This window comes from Myotis nattereri (genome assembly GCF_964212035.1).
Source record: "Myotis nattereri genome assembly, chromosome: 2".
Taxonomy (NCBI): Eukaryota; Metazoa; Chordata; class Mammalia; order Chiroptera; family Vespertilionidae; genus Myotis; species Myotis nattereri.
This window is the reverse complement of record NC_138076.1, coordinates 130,001,179-130,018,786: the sequence shown is the minus strand read 5'-3', so window position 1 is coordinate 130,018,786 and position 17,608 is coordinate 130,001,179. Positions and strand designations below refer to the sequence as shown.

The window sequence follows — 17,608 nt, the reverse complement described above, 5'->3', positions numbered from 1 at the left end:
ATACGCTGGTAAGCTACCTATTTTTTTGAAATTTGTTGAAAAAATTTGGCTTTGGGGCCAAGTATGAACTTAATTTTTATGAGTGCTCTATTTGAACTTGACAATGATGTTAATTCTCTGGTTTTTCAATATAGAATATTATATCTGTCCATTAATTAAGGTTGAAAATTTTGTAGTTCTTATCTTTTATATTTTTGCTGATTTTTAAATCTGCTTGAATATTAATAATTTAAAAGGATGTTTTGAATCTACCACAATGTCATTAAAAATTTTCAGTATCTGCCTAGAATTATTAATTTTCTATGTACATTTTGATACTATTTCATTAGTTGCAAATATATTTAAATTTTCATCCTGTTATATTAATCTTTAGGTTGTGATACTGTGAACCTTTTTATTGCTAATGATACATTTTCTCTTAAAGTGTATTTTGTCTGATATTATTAGAACTATACTAGATCTTTTGCTAACATTCACCTAATATATTCATTATGAATACCAACTTTGGTAAGGGAGGAGTTGATTTGTCTTGCTCACTACTGAAACCCTAATACCTAAGCCATTCCTGGAAAATAGTAGAGGACCAATAAATACTTGTTTAATAAATTAATGGAAAAGTTACAGATGGAGGCACAACATATAGAGTTGATAATTCTAGTTTAAAACTTTGACAAAGAATTTTTATCTTTATGATAAAAATATTATTTTATGCTAAAGCATACTATTTTATGATAAAAGATACTATTCTTATTTTTTTTAAAGACCTAATTATTCTGTTATTACATCAGTACTTATTGGGCAGGCATTTGAATGGGTTCTACAGGAAAGTAATAGGAAGACACAAAGTCCTTAGTCCCACAGAACTCACAGTTTTGATGGAGCATCAGATAAAAGAAAGATTGGAATGGTGCCAATTTCCAATGAATTACAGGGACTGCAAAACTAGAAACTATTTTTTTCTGGGTTCCCTTGCTAGAGGCTTAGGTTCTGCCATTGTGAACCATAACCATAATGCAGGAGAGAAACAGAAGCCATACTACTCTTTATCTGAGCAGCAGGCAGACACCAGCACCTTTAACAGACTCAAGATTTTTGTAGCAGCCTGTAGGTACTTGTACAGGAGTAACCAACCTCAGTCCTTCATGGCAGTTGTGTGTTGGGGTCCAGCCCCAGCAGGTCCAGGGGTTCCCAAAGGTGTGGATGCAGTCGGCGAAGAAGGAATGACACGGAGACAGCGTTCAGTTGATCAGCAGCCTAGCCAGGTTCTCTAGCCAGGTTCTCTAAAGATACGATTCTTATGATACAGGGTAATAATTCTATCTGAGTAGGTTCAGAAGTACTTGTGGCAAATGGAGAGGGTAATATTAGTTGAGTCTTGAAAGATGTGTAGGTGCTTCTAAGTGGAAAAGACGTAGATTCTAGGAAGAAAGGAAAGAATTTTCATACAGAACAGAGCAAATCCAGCTGCAAAGTGGTAAGTAAGGTTGAAGTGACAAGAGATGTAATATGTTGCATGTTGGACCTGGCAAGACCAGATAATAGATGAGACTCTAGTCTAGAGGTGACCAAAGGCTGGACTTCAAAAGGCTGTTTGTGTCCTGGCCCTCGCATGCTGCATTGAGGAGCCTAAATCACGTCCTGAAAATGATGGGGTATCATCGAATAGTTGTAAACAGGTAAATAATAAAGGAACAGTTATATGTAGGAAAACTCACTCTGATAACTCATTGTGGGTGACCCAGTTAGGAAAAACATGAGAGTCTTCAGAAATCTAGATGAAAATTGAACAAATCTTAAGGAAGCAGCGGTGAAAATAGAGAACATTTTTTGTTTTGTTTTGTTTAGACAAAATTCACAAGTAAGGTAGCTAAGATTCTTGGATATTTTTATTTTATTTTTTAAAATTCTTCATTGTTGAAAGTATTACATATGTCTCCTTTTCCCCCAATGACCTCTCCCTGGCTGCTCCCACCCCCCAGCACATGCCCTGTTGGATATTTTAAAAACATAGAATGTATTCTTTTTTATAGAACAGCAGGCACATTTTAAGGAAATAAGACATACAAGTAGGTGATACTCTTTGGGTCAATCAAAATGTGAACGAGGAGCCACTATACAGCAGAAGTGGAATCTTGGGGCTCTCCATGAGATAAATGTGCTTGGGGAGTGACCTCACTCATTTTATGTTGCCTAAATTCCTACTCTCCCTACCAATGTTGTGTTCAATTTCTTATACCTTATTAGCAAACAAAATCTATGGAATTCATGAGTGAATAAATAAATGTAACTAGTGAAATATTTAAAATACGTATTTCATATACTGATAGTGTGTCTGTTAACTTTTATTGTTATTTTTATATACATTTTCAGTTTTGGTCCTTCACAGTTCACTTTAAATAAAATGTGAATTTTCTTTTACTTGTGAGTAAAGTGTTAAGCAAGTATTTATAATGGTTGCAAAATCCAAGCCAAAAAATATTTAAGGCTATCACTATGATAAAACTATAGCTATAGAAAAAAAAGAAAAGAAAAGAAAAAAAACCCAAACTTAAAAGATCACAAGCAAAAAAAAAAGTCCTTTGTAAAACCAACCTTTTAACCTCTCCAGGATTTTGAAAACAGCTATTACCAGTTGGAGAACCTTTAACTAAGAAATCAACATTCATCTGGCTCATTGGTGGTTTATCATCCCTCTGTATTATTAGGGCATAATTCCCCACAAACCTCAAAGCCCCAGTACATCATGGTTCTTCACCATAAAGGTATGATCTAGCCCTGATTTTCAAATGCAATGTTGAGGGACTTTTTTCATTTTTCCATTTGTAGACCCAAAATCAGGGTCTACAGTAAGTCTCCAGTGAATATGATTTAGGAAAGAAGAAAACCCATGTGCATCACTGCTTTACGCAAGTGTTTTTCCAGGAGACAAAAGGATAATGTACAGAGAGCTTTCAGGCTGGTTAACACGTGGTGATCCTGAGAGAGTGGCATGCTTAGAGAAAGAAGCTTCCATGCCCTTTCCTCACACCTTACCTTATGCATTTATTCCATCTGACTGTTCCCGAGTTATATCCTCTTTTTTTTTAAGTCCTCACCTGAAGATGTTTTTATTGAGTTGAGAGAGAGAGAAACAGCAATGTGAAGTTGAAATATTGGTCAGTTGCCTCTGGTACTGCCCTGATGGGGAGTCAAACCGGAAACCCTTCGGTGCACAGGATGATGTTCCAAACAACCGAGCCACACAATCCAGGGCTGAGTTTTATAATAAACTAGTGGCCCAGTACATGAATTTGTGCACATTGAAAGAAAATTAATTAGAAGAAATATTTTAATATCGCTATTCACCCTTTCTCTATAATAGAAGTGTCAACCAAATTCATGATCAACAATGACAGACTGAAACACATGCATGTAATTGGCGCCAGCGAGAGCTTTATATGTATTGTGCATGTGCGAGTCAACTTAGCCTTTTATAAATATAGAACAAACTTAATTACACCTGCTTTCTGATTTAGCTAAACTTTTTCCAGCCCAGGGAAGCACCCCAACTTCTCTTTCAGGTAATTGTCAGCAACACAGCAGTAAATATCAACACGAAGCATATTATTATTGTAGATTATGCAGGGAGAACAAAGGGTAAAATATTTAACTGCAGCAGTGTTTGACTATATTCTGCGCAGTGAGAAAACCTGAAGTCATTTTCAAGGTCCACCATTTCTTACTTCTTTTCAGTTGGGTCAAGTTTCTAAACTTTCTAAATCTCCATTTTCCAGCTAATGAAAAGAAAATAGGACTCCACCAAGTCTCCCATCTACCTACTCCTGGACTTCTGTGAGGATCAAATGAGATGAGGCACCGGAAACGCTTCACAGACATTTGTTTCCAGTGTGAAGTGTTTTCACCTGGCTAAAGTGTTCCTGGGCTGAAGAAACAGCAAGGAGGTTAGTCGTGGCTAGGGAGAGGAAGCTGGGGGTTGCTATGTGACGTCATTAGCTGGAAGGAGGGAAGGACACTTAGCATATTATATATATATATATATATATATATATATATATATATATAGAGAGAGAGAGAGAGAGAGAGAGAGAGAGAGAGAGAGAGAGACTAGAGGCCCGATGCATGGAATTTGTGCAAGAGTAGGCCTTCCTTTCCCTGGCTGCCATGCGGGGCCAGGGCTTCCCTTGGCCACCGACTTCTTCCAGAAGGTTGTCTGGTCTAATTAGTATATTATGCTTTTATTATTATAGATTTATAATCTAGAGAGTAAGCAAGTTTCCTGAGTTCTGTGAGCTAGTGTATAAATAATCAAACACGAGGAGCGGGTGTTGGGAAACCTCTATTTTATAGCCAGTTGTTAGAAGTGCAGGACCGGGATTGCTACTGGCATCTGAAGAAAGGATACAGTCTTCACCTGTAAAATCTGACGCTGTCTCCACAATGATAGTGTCAAAATTGAGTTGAATTGTAGGATACCCACTTAATGTCCAGAGAATTGTTTGGTGGGGGAGGGGGGAACCCCTCACTTCATGAATTAGAATTGGGATCTGGACACATAATGTAAGGTGTGTTTAAAACTCTTTGTAAGTGGAAGTTAGAAGCAGCCAATTTACTTAGTGGGAAATTCTACTTAACATGAGTAATATAATGCAGATTGGAGATGTTTTTTGAATTTTGATCTAATACCGTCATGCACCACTAAATGAGGATATGTTCTGGGAAATTCACCTTCAGGCATACTGACATTGTGTGAACATTATAGAGTGCACTCACACAAACCTAGATGGTATAGCCTGCTACACAGCCTAGACTACATGGCACAGCTTACTGCTTCTAGGGTATACACCTGCACAGCAAATTATTGTATTGAAGACTTTAGGCAGCTGTAACTCAATGGTAAGTATCTGTGCATTTAAACATAGAAAAGGAACAGTAAAAAGTATGGTGCAAAAGATAAACCATGGTACACTTGTATGGGGCACTTACCATTAATGGAGTTTGTAGAACTGAAAGTTGCTCTGGGTGGGTCAGTGAATGAATGGTGAGTGGATGTGAAGCCCTAGGCCAGTGATGGCGAACCTTTTGAGCTCGGCGTGTCAGCATTTTGAAAATCCCTAACTTAACTCTGGTGCCGTGTCACCTATAGAAATTTTTTATATTTGCAACCATAGTAAAACAAAGATTTATATTTTTGATATTTATTTTATATATTTAAATGCCATTTGACAAAGAAAAATCAACCAAAAAAATGAGTTGGCATGTCATCTCTGACCTGCGGGTCATAGGTTTGCCATCACTGCCCTAGGACACCACTGTATACTGCTATAGACTTTATTCACACTGTGCATTTAGGCTCCACTAAAGTTATAAAACAACATGAGATTAAATCAAGCACAAGAGAAAATATGCAAACAAGAGACATAAACAGGAGGTGTATGAGGCTGACATAACATGGTATTCTCCTTTACAGGGAATTTTTTTGTTTAATAAGTAAAAAGAATACATTCTAAAATAATGATAAGAAGTATAGCATGATAAATACATAAACCAATAACCTACTTATCAAAATTATCAAGTATGTACTATACATAATTGTGTGTCTATACTTTTATATGACTGGCATATAAAAGTATAAAATCTGTGGTAGATTTGCTTACACAAACATCACCTCAAACACAGGACTAATGTGTTCTGCTATGATGTTATAATGGCTATAACATCACTAGGCTATAGAACATTTTCAGCTCCATTATAATCTTATGAGACCATCATTGTATATGTGATCCATCATTCACTGAAATATCATTATATGGTACATGACTGTATTTTATATATGAGAGAGATGAATTTTATAGGAAGTCAAACACAGTGATGCCATTTGCTATGTTTTATTTTACTATTAGCTTGTTAAACATAACATGCAAATAATAAAAAAAGAAATATACATAAGATTTTAAAGTGAAAAATAATTCTAGAAAGTTTTTCTAGGTAACTATATATATTCTTAATACTAACAATTCTTCTTTAAATGTATGTGGCTTCATGAATTTTGTTTAATATTTCACAAAATCATTGGTCTCAAAATTTACCACCTGCTTTTCAGCTGAACAAATTTGAGCATATTAAGATAATTTGATTAAAGACAGTACACATCCATATTTATGTATTCCATACTTTTGGGCACATTAAGTTAACATTTAGAGATTATAAAACTTGGCTGACTTCCATGCAAACAGTAAAAGGCTTTGCACATCATTTGACAGTGAGATGTAAAAAGCACTAAATTTACAATTAACGCATTGTTTGTTGTATATGTGTGAGTATGTGTCGTGCTTGTGATGAAATAGGCCTGCTTTTCAACTTTTCTTTGTAAAAAAGTAGTAAAATGTTTACAAAACATTTTCTCTCAGAATTTAAAATTCATGGAAGTAATAAACAACAACAAAAATGGACACTATGAAAACCAACACACAAAAATACAAGCATAAGATGTTGCTCCAGGATACACCTCAATATAATTGAAATTAATTATTAGTGATAGTGATTTCATTTGCTACACGTAGACATTCATACATATTAGGTGGCAGACTAGTTTGGGTGATATTACGGTTGCCATCCAAGCGCAAATGCTTGATCTTGGAGTAGGATAATGGTCCCAGGATCTTACAGAAGCTCTTTACTTCAAGCTCTGGAAAATAAAGAATAAAAGATTTTAATAATATTTTCTTTTTTATTACATGGCTTAAAATAGTCATTAAAATTTGTCCAAGTCCATAGTAATATCTAATAGAATTTCTTCCCCCTCTGCCCCCTTTTTTGAAGTCATTTGTTTGGTGTATATTTGAATTCAAAATTACTAATGAAATATTTCAGACTACCAAATGATACAAAAATATTTAGTAAAGTAATTATGGTGGGTCAGGATGGTCAATTAAATTTTTCAAATAATAATATTTAGTGTAAGTTCTTAGATTAGAAAGACTAAGTGCATAATACTATCTAAGAATTTTTAGAAATATTTAGACTGATGATATGTAAAATTGTGCTGTTGTATGAATCATCTCGCCAATATAAGCACCCTGAGCTTTTGCATCTGGAAATTTGGAGGGTTAACTAGATGACCTCTAAAGTGTTTTCCTACTGGCACACATGATGACAGATTCAAAGCTCCAAGGCAAAATCCAAGTCATGGAATGACCACCATCTGAGCCACGTCCTTTCCTGTGGTTAGAAAGCTGCCACAAGAGAAAAACTGATTTAGTTTTTAATGGAAACAAAGATTGTTACTAGATTGCATGGTTTATGTGTGTACATAGAAGCTGTCTATGTTTGCTCAAGTCTATTTCAGATTAACCTTATCTAGTCCTTTGCCTTGATATTTTCTTTTATTCTCAAATTCTAATCAACAGTGACTTCAGTGGAAGCCCAAACACACTCTGCTCCTTACCTCTATGATGCTGTCTTAAATAAGTCATTAGCCAAATTGCAGAGATCTTTGTTATGCTACCTACCACTAAGGAAGTATGGAACAATGAGATAAAACATGGCCTTAGGCCTATATTCATTTTCTGCCTTTGCCATTTACCAAATGGGTGACTTTGGAATATTGATGTGATCTTCTTGTTAGACATAATATATCCATCACACTGTGTTGCATGAATATTAAACCAATTAAGGTATGCAAAGCACCTCACAGAGTGTTAGCACATAATATATATTAAATAATTACTGGTACCCTTTAAATTTTGTGGGTTTTTCTCTTTCAAATTATGTCACCATAGAAAGGTCTGTGATTTAAGCTAGTGTCTTAGACTTGCAAGTCTGAAAGATGAGGAATAGTTTTGGCTATAGATTTTCTAATAGTAGAGAAACATAAAGGGGGTCTTTTATCTAAGAAAATGTAGACAATTGAGATACATAAGTATTACATGGCACAATAAACTAAGTCAAAGAAATGCATGCAAAGACAAAGGGCAACAATGCCTGCCAGGTACACCTGGTATACCTAAATGTCCAGGTCAAGGAAGGAAGGGCGGACAGTATTCATTTCCAAATGACGATATATGCGGGACACTGTGGTTTCAATCTCAGCCTGGCACTGAGTGCCTGTCAGCATTTCGCCCATAGGCCACCTTTCCCATCTCCCACATCGGCTCTTCCTTCTCTCACTCACATAATGCGGCCTTATTGTCACCCCTCCAAATTCTCCTGCATCTGTAGCTCTTCCCTTTCTTACCTCCGAGAATGAGGTGACCCTGCCCCTGATGCTAATCTCCACCCACCATGTCTAACAGGATTTCTTCAGCCCTCAAATCCTAAAACATCTTAAATCCCATTAGTATGTTGGCTAGTCTAAGTAGCCATACTCTTAACCACAAATGTTTATAATGTGGGATCCTATATTGCCAGATAGTGAGTTTTTTACTAGAAACCATTATAAGGGTCCAGCTCTGATACACAATACACAGCTTTGACTGTGTATTGTATGATAAGCAAATTTTCTGGATATAAGAAAAAGCATGTGGCATTTTAGAGTTGGCAATCATGGTCTCCTTCATGAGATCACCCTCACCACCCTAGGTGTTATAGGAAACTTGTAGAATTACAAATTATCATGTTAATAAGGCACAGTGCAATTTTTCTAAAAGGAATATCAATATTTTCATCCAGTATGACCAGACAACCAACTTTCATGGCATAAAGATACTCAATTTGAATAGCTTATTTAGCAGATACAATTGTTTATGTGTGAATCAGTGTTTCCCACTTGATTTTTCTTTTAGCAAGTTTGTCCAAGATCATTGGTTTCTCTTCTGCCAAGCTCTGTTAAAGAGAGAGGTGGGGGATGGTAAATGTACATTTCCCACCGAAATCTGTATTGCTCAAATTGAAAATGCTCCAGAAGACAAGAAGAGGGCATAAATAGTCCAAGTGGATCAGGTCAAACTCCCACCCAGAAAATAAATGAAAAATAAACTGTATCATCAAGAGAAAGGGAGGAGAAACTGTGGAAAAATCCAATGTGGTGGAGGGTTATATATAAGAAAAGGAACTCTGTAATACTATTTTTAAAATGTTCCAAATCCTTATGATGTACCTTCCCTCCTTAATCTTCCTCACAGTCTCATAAGAACATTGGGAAGCCACACACACCATAACAGGGATAACAGAGATAGATGATGGTCATGATTGCAGAATACCATGTTGAGTCCCAAGTAAAGATGTCAGAGAAGACCATGAGGATATCAGGGCTGCTCTGGGAATAAGCAGGAGGGAGGCTTGAAAGCCTCTCCTAGCCATGCCTCTTCGGCACTCATTTGCTCCCCCTTCAGGTAGATCTTGCCAAGAAATAAATGTAGGACACAAATCTACGTCATGGAGAAGGCAAATAGTAGATAAATATCAAGCGATGATGCGCAGGATTAATTAGCTCAGAATATTAAAAATTGAAGAAATTAATGATTAAATTCTATGATCCTAATGGTTTATCTGAACACTCCAAAGAAAGGCCAGATATTGGATAAATAACTAAGCTACAATTTTCTATATTTAAAAATTTCTATACTTGAAAGGGATATTTTCTTGGCATTTTAATTAGTGTTTTAAGTGGAGCCCGATGCAATCAATATTTGTGTTGCACAGCTTACGTGTTTAAAAACATGCGGCTACATCCATCAAACACAAGCACAGCGTTCTACTTACTTTCAAGTTGATTGACCTCCAGGTAATAGTTTTCAAGGTGTTCATTGACAGTGGGTATGTTTTTTAGCTTATTATAGGAGAGATCCAGCTCAAGCAGAGATGATATATTAAAAGAATTTCCAGGTATTCCACTATCGGCCAATTCATTATGAGATAAACGCAGATACTGCAGTCCCTTAAAACGCTTGAAATATTCATCAGGGATGTTGCTGATCTTATTGTTGTCTAAGTAGAGAGTTAGAAGAGATGTTGGGAGACCAGAAGGCAGTTTGGTCAACTGATTGGAGCTCAAGTCAAGGTACTCAAGTGACTTAAGACCTTTAAAAGAAGCTGAAATATCTTTCAGCTGATTGTGCTGAAGATGGATGAAGGTCAGGTTCACCAGTCCATCGAAAGAGCCGAGCTTTGTGATCTTGTTATGACTAAGCTGCAGGTCCTCCAGAGATTTGGGAAGTGGGCCCACAGATTCTGTCAGGTTGTTGTAATTTATATGCAGCTTCTTCAGTTGTTTCAGTTTAGAGAAGATTCCTTTTAATTTAGAACTTTCTAGAAGGTTATGATCTAGAATGAGCCACTGTAGATCGGTTACATTTTCAAAGGCCTTTTCATCAATATGGTCAATCTGGTTATGCCTCAGGTAAAGGTACTTGATTCCAGGAGGCACCATTGGCACACTTTTCAATTTCAGCTCATCACAGTACATGGCCGATGGGTAGCTTGCAGGGCAGTTACATTCTGGGGCGCAGTTTGGAGATAATTGCCCATACATTGATAGGGGAAAATCATAATCATCATAGTATTGGCCGCTGGCACCACTGATTAGTGCTAATAGCAGAGTAAATGCACCGAGATTCATTTTTGGCGAATGCTTTGAATCCTAAGTAAAGTGGAAACATATAATAAAATAGTATACTTTAAGTAGGTGAATGAATATTCAATTTACAATGTTAAATTTATTAGAAAGATGTGTATTTTATTGTTTTTTTTTTTTTTTTTTATGAATCTAAGGATGTCTTTTTAATTTTTATTTAAGCATGAGGTTTAAGATGTATGTGTACAACTTGTGAGGAGGTGAACAGTTTAGGCTTAGATTGCATACACACGCGCCCCCTACTGGGCAAGCCAGGCCTAACCTATCCAGTCAATCTCTCCAGGTCCTTCCTTAATTCAATGATTTCCTGTAAGAGGTGTCTGGGTAGTGCCCATTGACCACCATGCTAAAACACTACCTCAGAACATCCTTCAAAACCACAAAAAATGGAAATTAGGAGACAATTGTAAACTGTACCTTTTACCCTAGCATTCAACATCATTAAAATGTCTCATTAAGAAGACCCTTAGTGGGATCATGAGCAACCTGTGGTTTTGCTGGAAGGGAAGCTGTTCTTAACTTGTGTGGCCAGAGATGGAGGGTGGCAAGGTGGGGGGATATGGGAGGGGGGAGTACATTCCTTTAAAAATGTCTGGTTATTGTTGTTGGTTCTGAGGGAAGGTAACAGAATTCTTAGTAGGGTGTGCTTGGATATTATTTCAACTTTTGTTTAGCATTCTAGACTTTCAGGCACATTATAAAACTGTAATTCTGAAATTAATATTTAGTATATAAGTTTTAGTAAGACTAATGTTTATTAATCACAAAAATGTCACAAATTCTAAAGATTTTTAAACCTAGAAAGTGACCCAGCTTAATAGAAAAAAAGATATTCTTTTCCAAGTTTTGAATTAAAGTTTTCCTTTCTGTCAATGACTCACAAGTTCTCTACCTTCTTCATGCCAAAATTTAAGAAGGCATGGTTCACTTGTTTGGCTATTAGTGCTCTTACAGAGTGGAAGTGGGAGAGATCTGGGCATTGAGCAAAGTCTGTATTTTACAGTGGCATTAGGAGCCATGGAAGAATGGATAAAATTGAGAATATAAATTAAAAAAATATATAACAATGATCTAGTAAGAACATGTTTCCAAGGAGGTGAGGCTCAATAAAGTATGTTTTAATTGTTTGGAGAGTACAAGGTCAGAAATTTAGGTAAAGGACAATAGCATACAAGAGTTGGACTTTGCTAGAGTGAAAGCTATGGCTGAGGAGAAGTTGGTAACTCTGAGAGGGAAATCCTTAATGTGAAGCACCATCTACATGCCATAGGCAATAGATCTTCCTGTGAGAAGTATGGTATCAGCTTTTGGATCTAGGGAGTTTGGGATAAATAGGATTTTTAGTATTAGGAAGTTTAAACACCTTTGCTTTAACGTGGAATTACAAGGCACTTTATTTTAGCAGATGAAACACTAAAAAAAAGGTGTTAGAAACACTGATAGCTAACACGATGTAATTTGTAACTAGATTTTTAACTAACTTATTCCCCAAGATAATGATGGAGTCATTTGATTTAGTTGACAAGACTTGGCAATGAGCATAATTAATATTGCAATATAAGGTAGAGTATGTTAATGTAAAGATTTGTCTTGCTTTATTAATAAGCTTTGAATTTATTTTATTTCAGTATACACTAAAATAGACATGGTAACTATAATGGATTGAATAGTAATGAAAAACATGCTTTCATATTTTTTGGCAGAATGAATCCAAAGAGAGTTTGTCGCTGTATAAGGACTCCACTATGAAACAAAAGTGCACTTTATTTACTTTCCTCCCAGTTTTGGCAAATACCTGTGGTTATGGAGGAAATGCTTTAAAAAAAAATGTTTCCCAGAATTTCTTCAAAACATATCCATTTTAAAACATACATCCAAAAAACATCTTTAGAATTAACAAAATAGAAATAACTAATCCAAAAGAGGGTCTATGTCCTTAAGCTCACATTTTATAACAACATAAAATATTTATGGCAAATTGTAACAAACCATAGCAATATGTATGTGGCAAAAATATTTTTAATACTGCTTAAAATGACCTTTCTTTGCTGCAAAATTCATTGTAAAAATACTAACATATATAACTCATTAGCATAAAATAACAAATATTTTCATTGCCATACATTTTTACTGTCTTGTTTAAATATTTTCTCACTCCAACCCTGAAACTTTTTATAACTTCCTTTGTCAAGCAACACAGCATATATTGTAAAACCTTTATCTTAAATCCATAAGTCATGGAAAACATATTACGAAAAGTGTGAGAGTAAATGCTCAGAAGTATGGATCTGCTGTTGAATAGCAATTGGCAAAGTTGCTCTAGAACTTTTTCTGTTCCTGTTACAATAAACACTGTCCCAAACAGTCAGCGTCCCCAGTGCTATAGTTAAACACCACTTACCTTACAGTCTTGACTCTGCTTTCGTTAATTCTTAAAGCAGATGCAGTATGGACAAGAATCCACCAATATATGCTGTAAACTCTGTCAGGGCGGAACTGGCTGCCAGATTCTTGGTGATACAAGAGCTGAAGGGGGGAGACGCAGCCCAGTCACGCCAGACTCTGCATGGAGTTATGTCACTGTGGGCTCTTGTGGTGTAGCATGTGAATGCTCTGCTCGCTAATGAAGTGCAGGTGGACTGGTGAGCAGGACAGCCCCGTGCATTCCCTATGGAATGGGAGAGCGATACGTGCTTAACAGTCCGAATGTCATAGCTTCTCACCAAAACCTGAGTCCTGCTGCAAGGGAGGCAATCTAGAGTGAAAACATTTTTCTCACAAAGCTCTTCACTTCTGTAAGCTGTGGCAAAAATTAAATGTGACTCTCTCAGCCAACTGTCATGTTCATCTAAAGGTCTCATAAAACATAAACAGAGTAATTTCAGGAAAGTGCAAATGAGCAGACTCAGAGGGATTGAATTCTTTTTGCCTATTACTCCTGAAATCTATATTGATTTATTAGTACTAACAATTTTTGGCCAGGAGAGTAACTTACATTAGTTTCTGAAATATAAAAGGGCATTATTTACAGCCTGATACAAATGATAGAGATCAACCTCTCCAGCTTCTAATATTAAGGAGACATGCTTTATGCTTTTCAGATCTGGAACCAATTGGCAATGTTCTGCCTGTTTCTCATTTTGTGGATTTAATTTAGGAATTCATCCAAAATCTTACTTAGGGATAGTATTTTATAGCTTACTGCCAAAAAGCATAAAAGAACATAAAAATGTATACTACAATATCATAGAGCAATGATCTTTCACTCTGTCACTGCATGCTAGGGATATACTTTTCAAAACTAAAAATTATGCAACGTTGTAATCTCTCCAAGGCCTGGTTTGATATATCTTTTGTTGTCAGTTTCTGATGCATGCTTATAGATCTACTCATTTGCTTGTCTATTTCATGTTGTGGTTGTATCAGCTGTATTTATAGGAGTTTTTTTCCTCCAAAATTTTCATTTATTCAGGTTTATGATAACTCTTAGAAATAGATATTTTAATATAAGTTGTCATATTGTAAGAATTTTCCCTTTAAAATAATTTAAATATGTCATTTTTAACTATGAAACCTAAGAAAAACTATTTAATTTCCATTACCACTAATGTTTTTGCCTGAAAAATTAATATTGGGGTAAATGCCTTATTTTTGTCATAGAATCATTAGAAAAGCAATAACAATTTTCTTGAAAGTAACATAGAATGGTGAGGTGATTCATAGTATATTTTATTATTATATAAGGAAAGTTATAGGAAACCATTAGTTTTATAATATAGAAAATGAAGAAATCAAGAAAAAAGACAAAATTATTAATCACATAATTAAGAGGCTCAGTTTAAGAGGATAGTTAAAACAATTCTAAACATTAAATTTGAGTTTGTCAAATTATATAATCTGAATTTTTCTTTAAAACATTCTAGCTATCTACTCCTAGGACTTTTCTTTAAAGAGCAATAACATTTTTTTCCTAAAATTTAAGCTTTAAAATCCATATAAGTATTATTAATACATTTTCAGTAGTGGCAATGGAGACTCAGAAATTCTAAATAATTTGCTAAACATCAACTAACAAGTAAATGGAAAAACAAAATCATCAATATTTTCAATTGTTGGGAAGAGGGTGACAGGACAGAGCTGAGACAAGATAGTTAATATAATCAGTTTGAAATATTTTATAGGCGATTTTAATGTCAGTTGAGAAAACCCTGAAATATTAACTAGGAAATAGTTTTTAAGTGGCAAAAATTAATTAAGCAGTAGTTTCTTTCCTTTTTATTTAATTTTTAATTGATTTTTTAGAGAGAGAGAAAGGGAAAGGGGGAGAGAGAAACATGGATGTGAGTGTGAAACATTGATCTGCTGCTTCCTGCAAACCCCCTAACTGGATCAAGCCCAAAATCTGGGCATGTGCCCTGACTGAGAATTGAACAGCATGGGACAACACTCAACCAAATTACCACACAGGCCAGGGCTGCTTTCTTTATAGCAACTGGTCAACCAGTAGTTCTGGTCATTTTGCCAGAAAATATAAACCACTATACACACACACACATACACACACACAGACACACACACACAGCCACCTCTACATTTTAGACCTCTGGGTGACATATGAACTTTCCATCCTGGTACATGGAGATTCAGGTCATTTGTGGTAATGAAAGTGAGAGGTTTTATCAATACCCAAGTTTAAATGATTGAGCTATTCCTTAGCTCACCAACTGGATTCCCTCTGTTACCTGAGACCAGCAGGGATGATGAGCACCATTATGATGACTTTACCCACCTCATTCTGAGTCCTACCCTGGACTTGTCAGACCCCCTGATCCACCACAACGTGGCTGTTCCATTTGCCATAACCATTCTGATGCAGACTCTGCCTGTTCCAGGCTAGCTAGTGAACTCCGAAAAGTCAGTCCTGGAATGGGAAACAGCAGAACCCAGATTTTGTGGAAAGATAGATACAGATTAGAAACTTTCTGAAGCAACCCGCCAGGAGAAAAATGAAAAAAATAAAAGTAACTTGATAGGTTAGGTGTCTTCATTTTAAAAATTCAGGAAAAGACACCATGTGTATAATGCAATTGGTATAAGTCCTGGCATGACAAAAGGGATTGATATATCAAAATGCTTAATGTCTTATAGGTGTTGTTAGTTATTATTCATTGAGTTATAGAACCAAAGGTTTTAAATAAATCTCAGAGATTATCTAATCAATGGGGTATTAAACAAATTCTGTGACAGGTCTTTTTATTCTCATGTGAAAAACTAAAGTTAATGTGTTACCAGTAATCCATCCAAACTGTGGCATTGTTCTGCATTTTGGGAAAAAGGATGTCAATCCACGTTTCCCTGCACTCTGTACACAGTGATATGTGGCTGCACCCACATAAGTGAAGTCCTCCGAGAACATAGAACATGATGAAACAGAATGACAATTCCCTATTATTAGAGGAGAAAGTTCTATTTTAATTATCTTATATATTGGGGTTACAAACTCAATTTTTTCTTATTACAAATTACATAAAAGTAATTTGTTTTAGCACATTTGCAAAATACAGGGGAAAAGAAGAAAATAAAAATTTTAGCACATTTAGAGAATACTTACAGGAAAAACATTAAAAAAAATACTGTAGCTCAAAGATAACAATGTTTCTGTGTTTTTTATTATGATGTGAGTATGTGTACGTACAAACTCACACTTTGGTTATCACAATAATATTACAATATTATGTTTATGGTTTTGTATCCTTTTCCACATAACAACTAGCTGTGGATACTTTTATATATCATTAAATATTATTCACTGATGTCATTGTTAATCCTATATACTGAAAGGACAGTGACTGAACGGCAAAATGACCAGAACTACTGGTTGACCAGTTGCTATGACGTGCACTGACAACCAGAGGGCAGACACTCAACGCAGGAGCTGTCCCCTGGTGGTCAGTGTGTTCCTACAGTGGGGCGGCTGATCAGGATGAGCAGCCACTCAGAGGGCAGGGTGAGCGGCACTCCCACAACAGGCCAATCCCCTCAAGCCAAGCCCCGCTACCAGTGCACAAATCCTGTGCACTGGACCTCTAGTTAGTAGATGAAACTCTATTATATAGATGTACCATATATAGTGTTTATTTTTTAATATTACAATGAACACTTGCTTTCTCTTCTAATTTGTAAACCACTATCATATACAATAGAATTTTATTCTTCAAATGAGTTATAACTAATTTGTATACTCTGCTTTTGTCACTAGACATTTTAAATGAAAATACCATTTTAATAGTGGTTTATATTTTCAAATCAGACAATAAAGAGTGGATTAGAATGTTTTCTCTCCTCACATCAATCTTAGTACCATTCTTAATTTCAGCATTTCTTTTGAGCCATGAAACTAGCTTTCATCCTCATAGTTTTTATGCTCATATGGATGTATATTTTAAAACTCATTCTATAATTGATTTCATTTCTCCTGGCATTTTACATAAAATATATTTTCAGAATTATCAATAATAGGCTTTATTCTACTATTGCATTCATTCATTTGCATTATAAAAATAATAGACATGAATGGCATAACACACTGACATATTTAACAGGATATAAGGTAAAAATAACTTGTACTCAACTGAATTTCCAGTCCCAATCCTTAAAAGTTATCATTGGCCCTAACTGGTTTGGCTCAGTGGATAGAGTGTCTGCCTGTGGACTGAAGGGTCCCAGGTTCGATTCTGATCAAGGGCATGTACCTTGGTTGTGGGCACATTCCCAGTGGGGAGTGTGCAGGAGGCAGCTGGTCGACGTTTCTCTCTCATTGATGTTTCTAACTCTCTATCCCTCTCCCTTTATCTCTGTAAAAAAATCAATAAAATATATATATTTTAAAAAGTTATCATTGTTTAGATTTTATTACTTCAGAAATTTCAGACATTCCTATATATACAACAGAATTTCATCTCTCTCTCTCTCTCTTTTGTCCTATATGTCTTGTACTTTTCACCTAAAATATTTATTTTGTTTTAGTAATACATATGA

General features: G+C 35.6%; 1 protein-coding gene across 1 annotated transcript; it reads right to left on the bottom strand.

Annotated features, from left to right (window-relative positions):
- Positions 1-5,434: 5,434 nt before the first annotated feature.
- Positions 5,435-13,138, bottom strand: LUM (lumican). The gene is made up of 3 exons (XM_081082570.1): positions 12,972-13,138; positions 9,700-10,576; positions 5,435-6,685 (listed from the first exon to the last, which is right to left on the bottom strand). The coding sequence occupies exons 2-3, from the start codon at positions 10,553-10,555 to the stop codon at positions 6,522-6,524; spliced, it is 1,020 nt and encodes a 339-aa protein (XP_080938696.1). The 5' UTR covers positions 10,556-10,576; positions 12,972-13,138; the 3' UTR covers positions 5,435-6,521.
- Between the last annotated feature and the right edge of the window lie 4,470 nt (positions 13,139-17,608).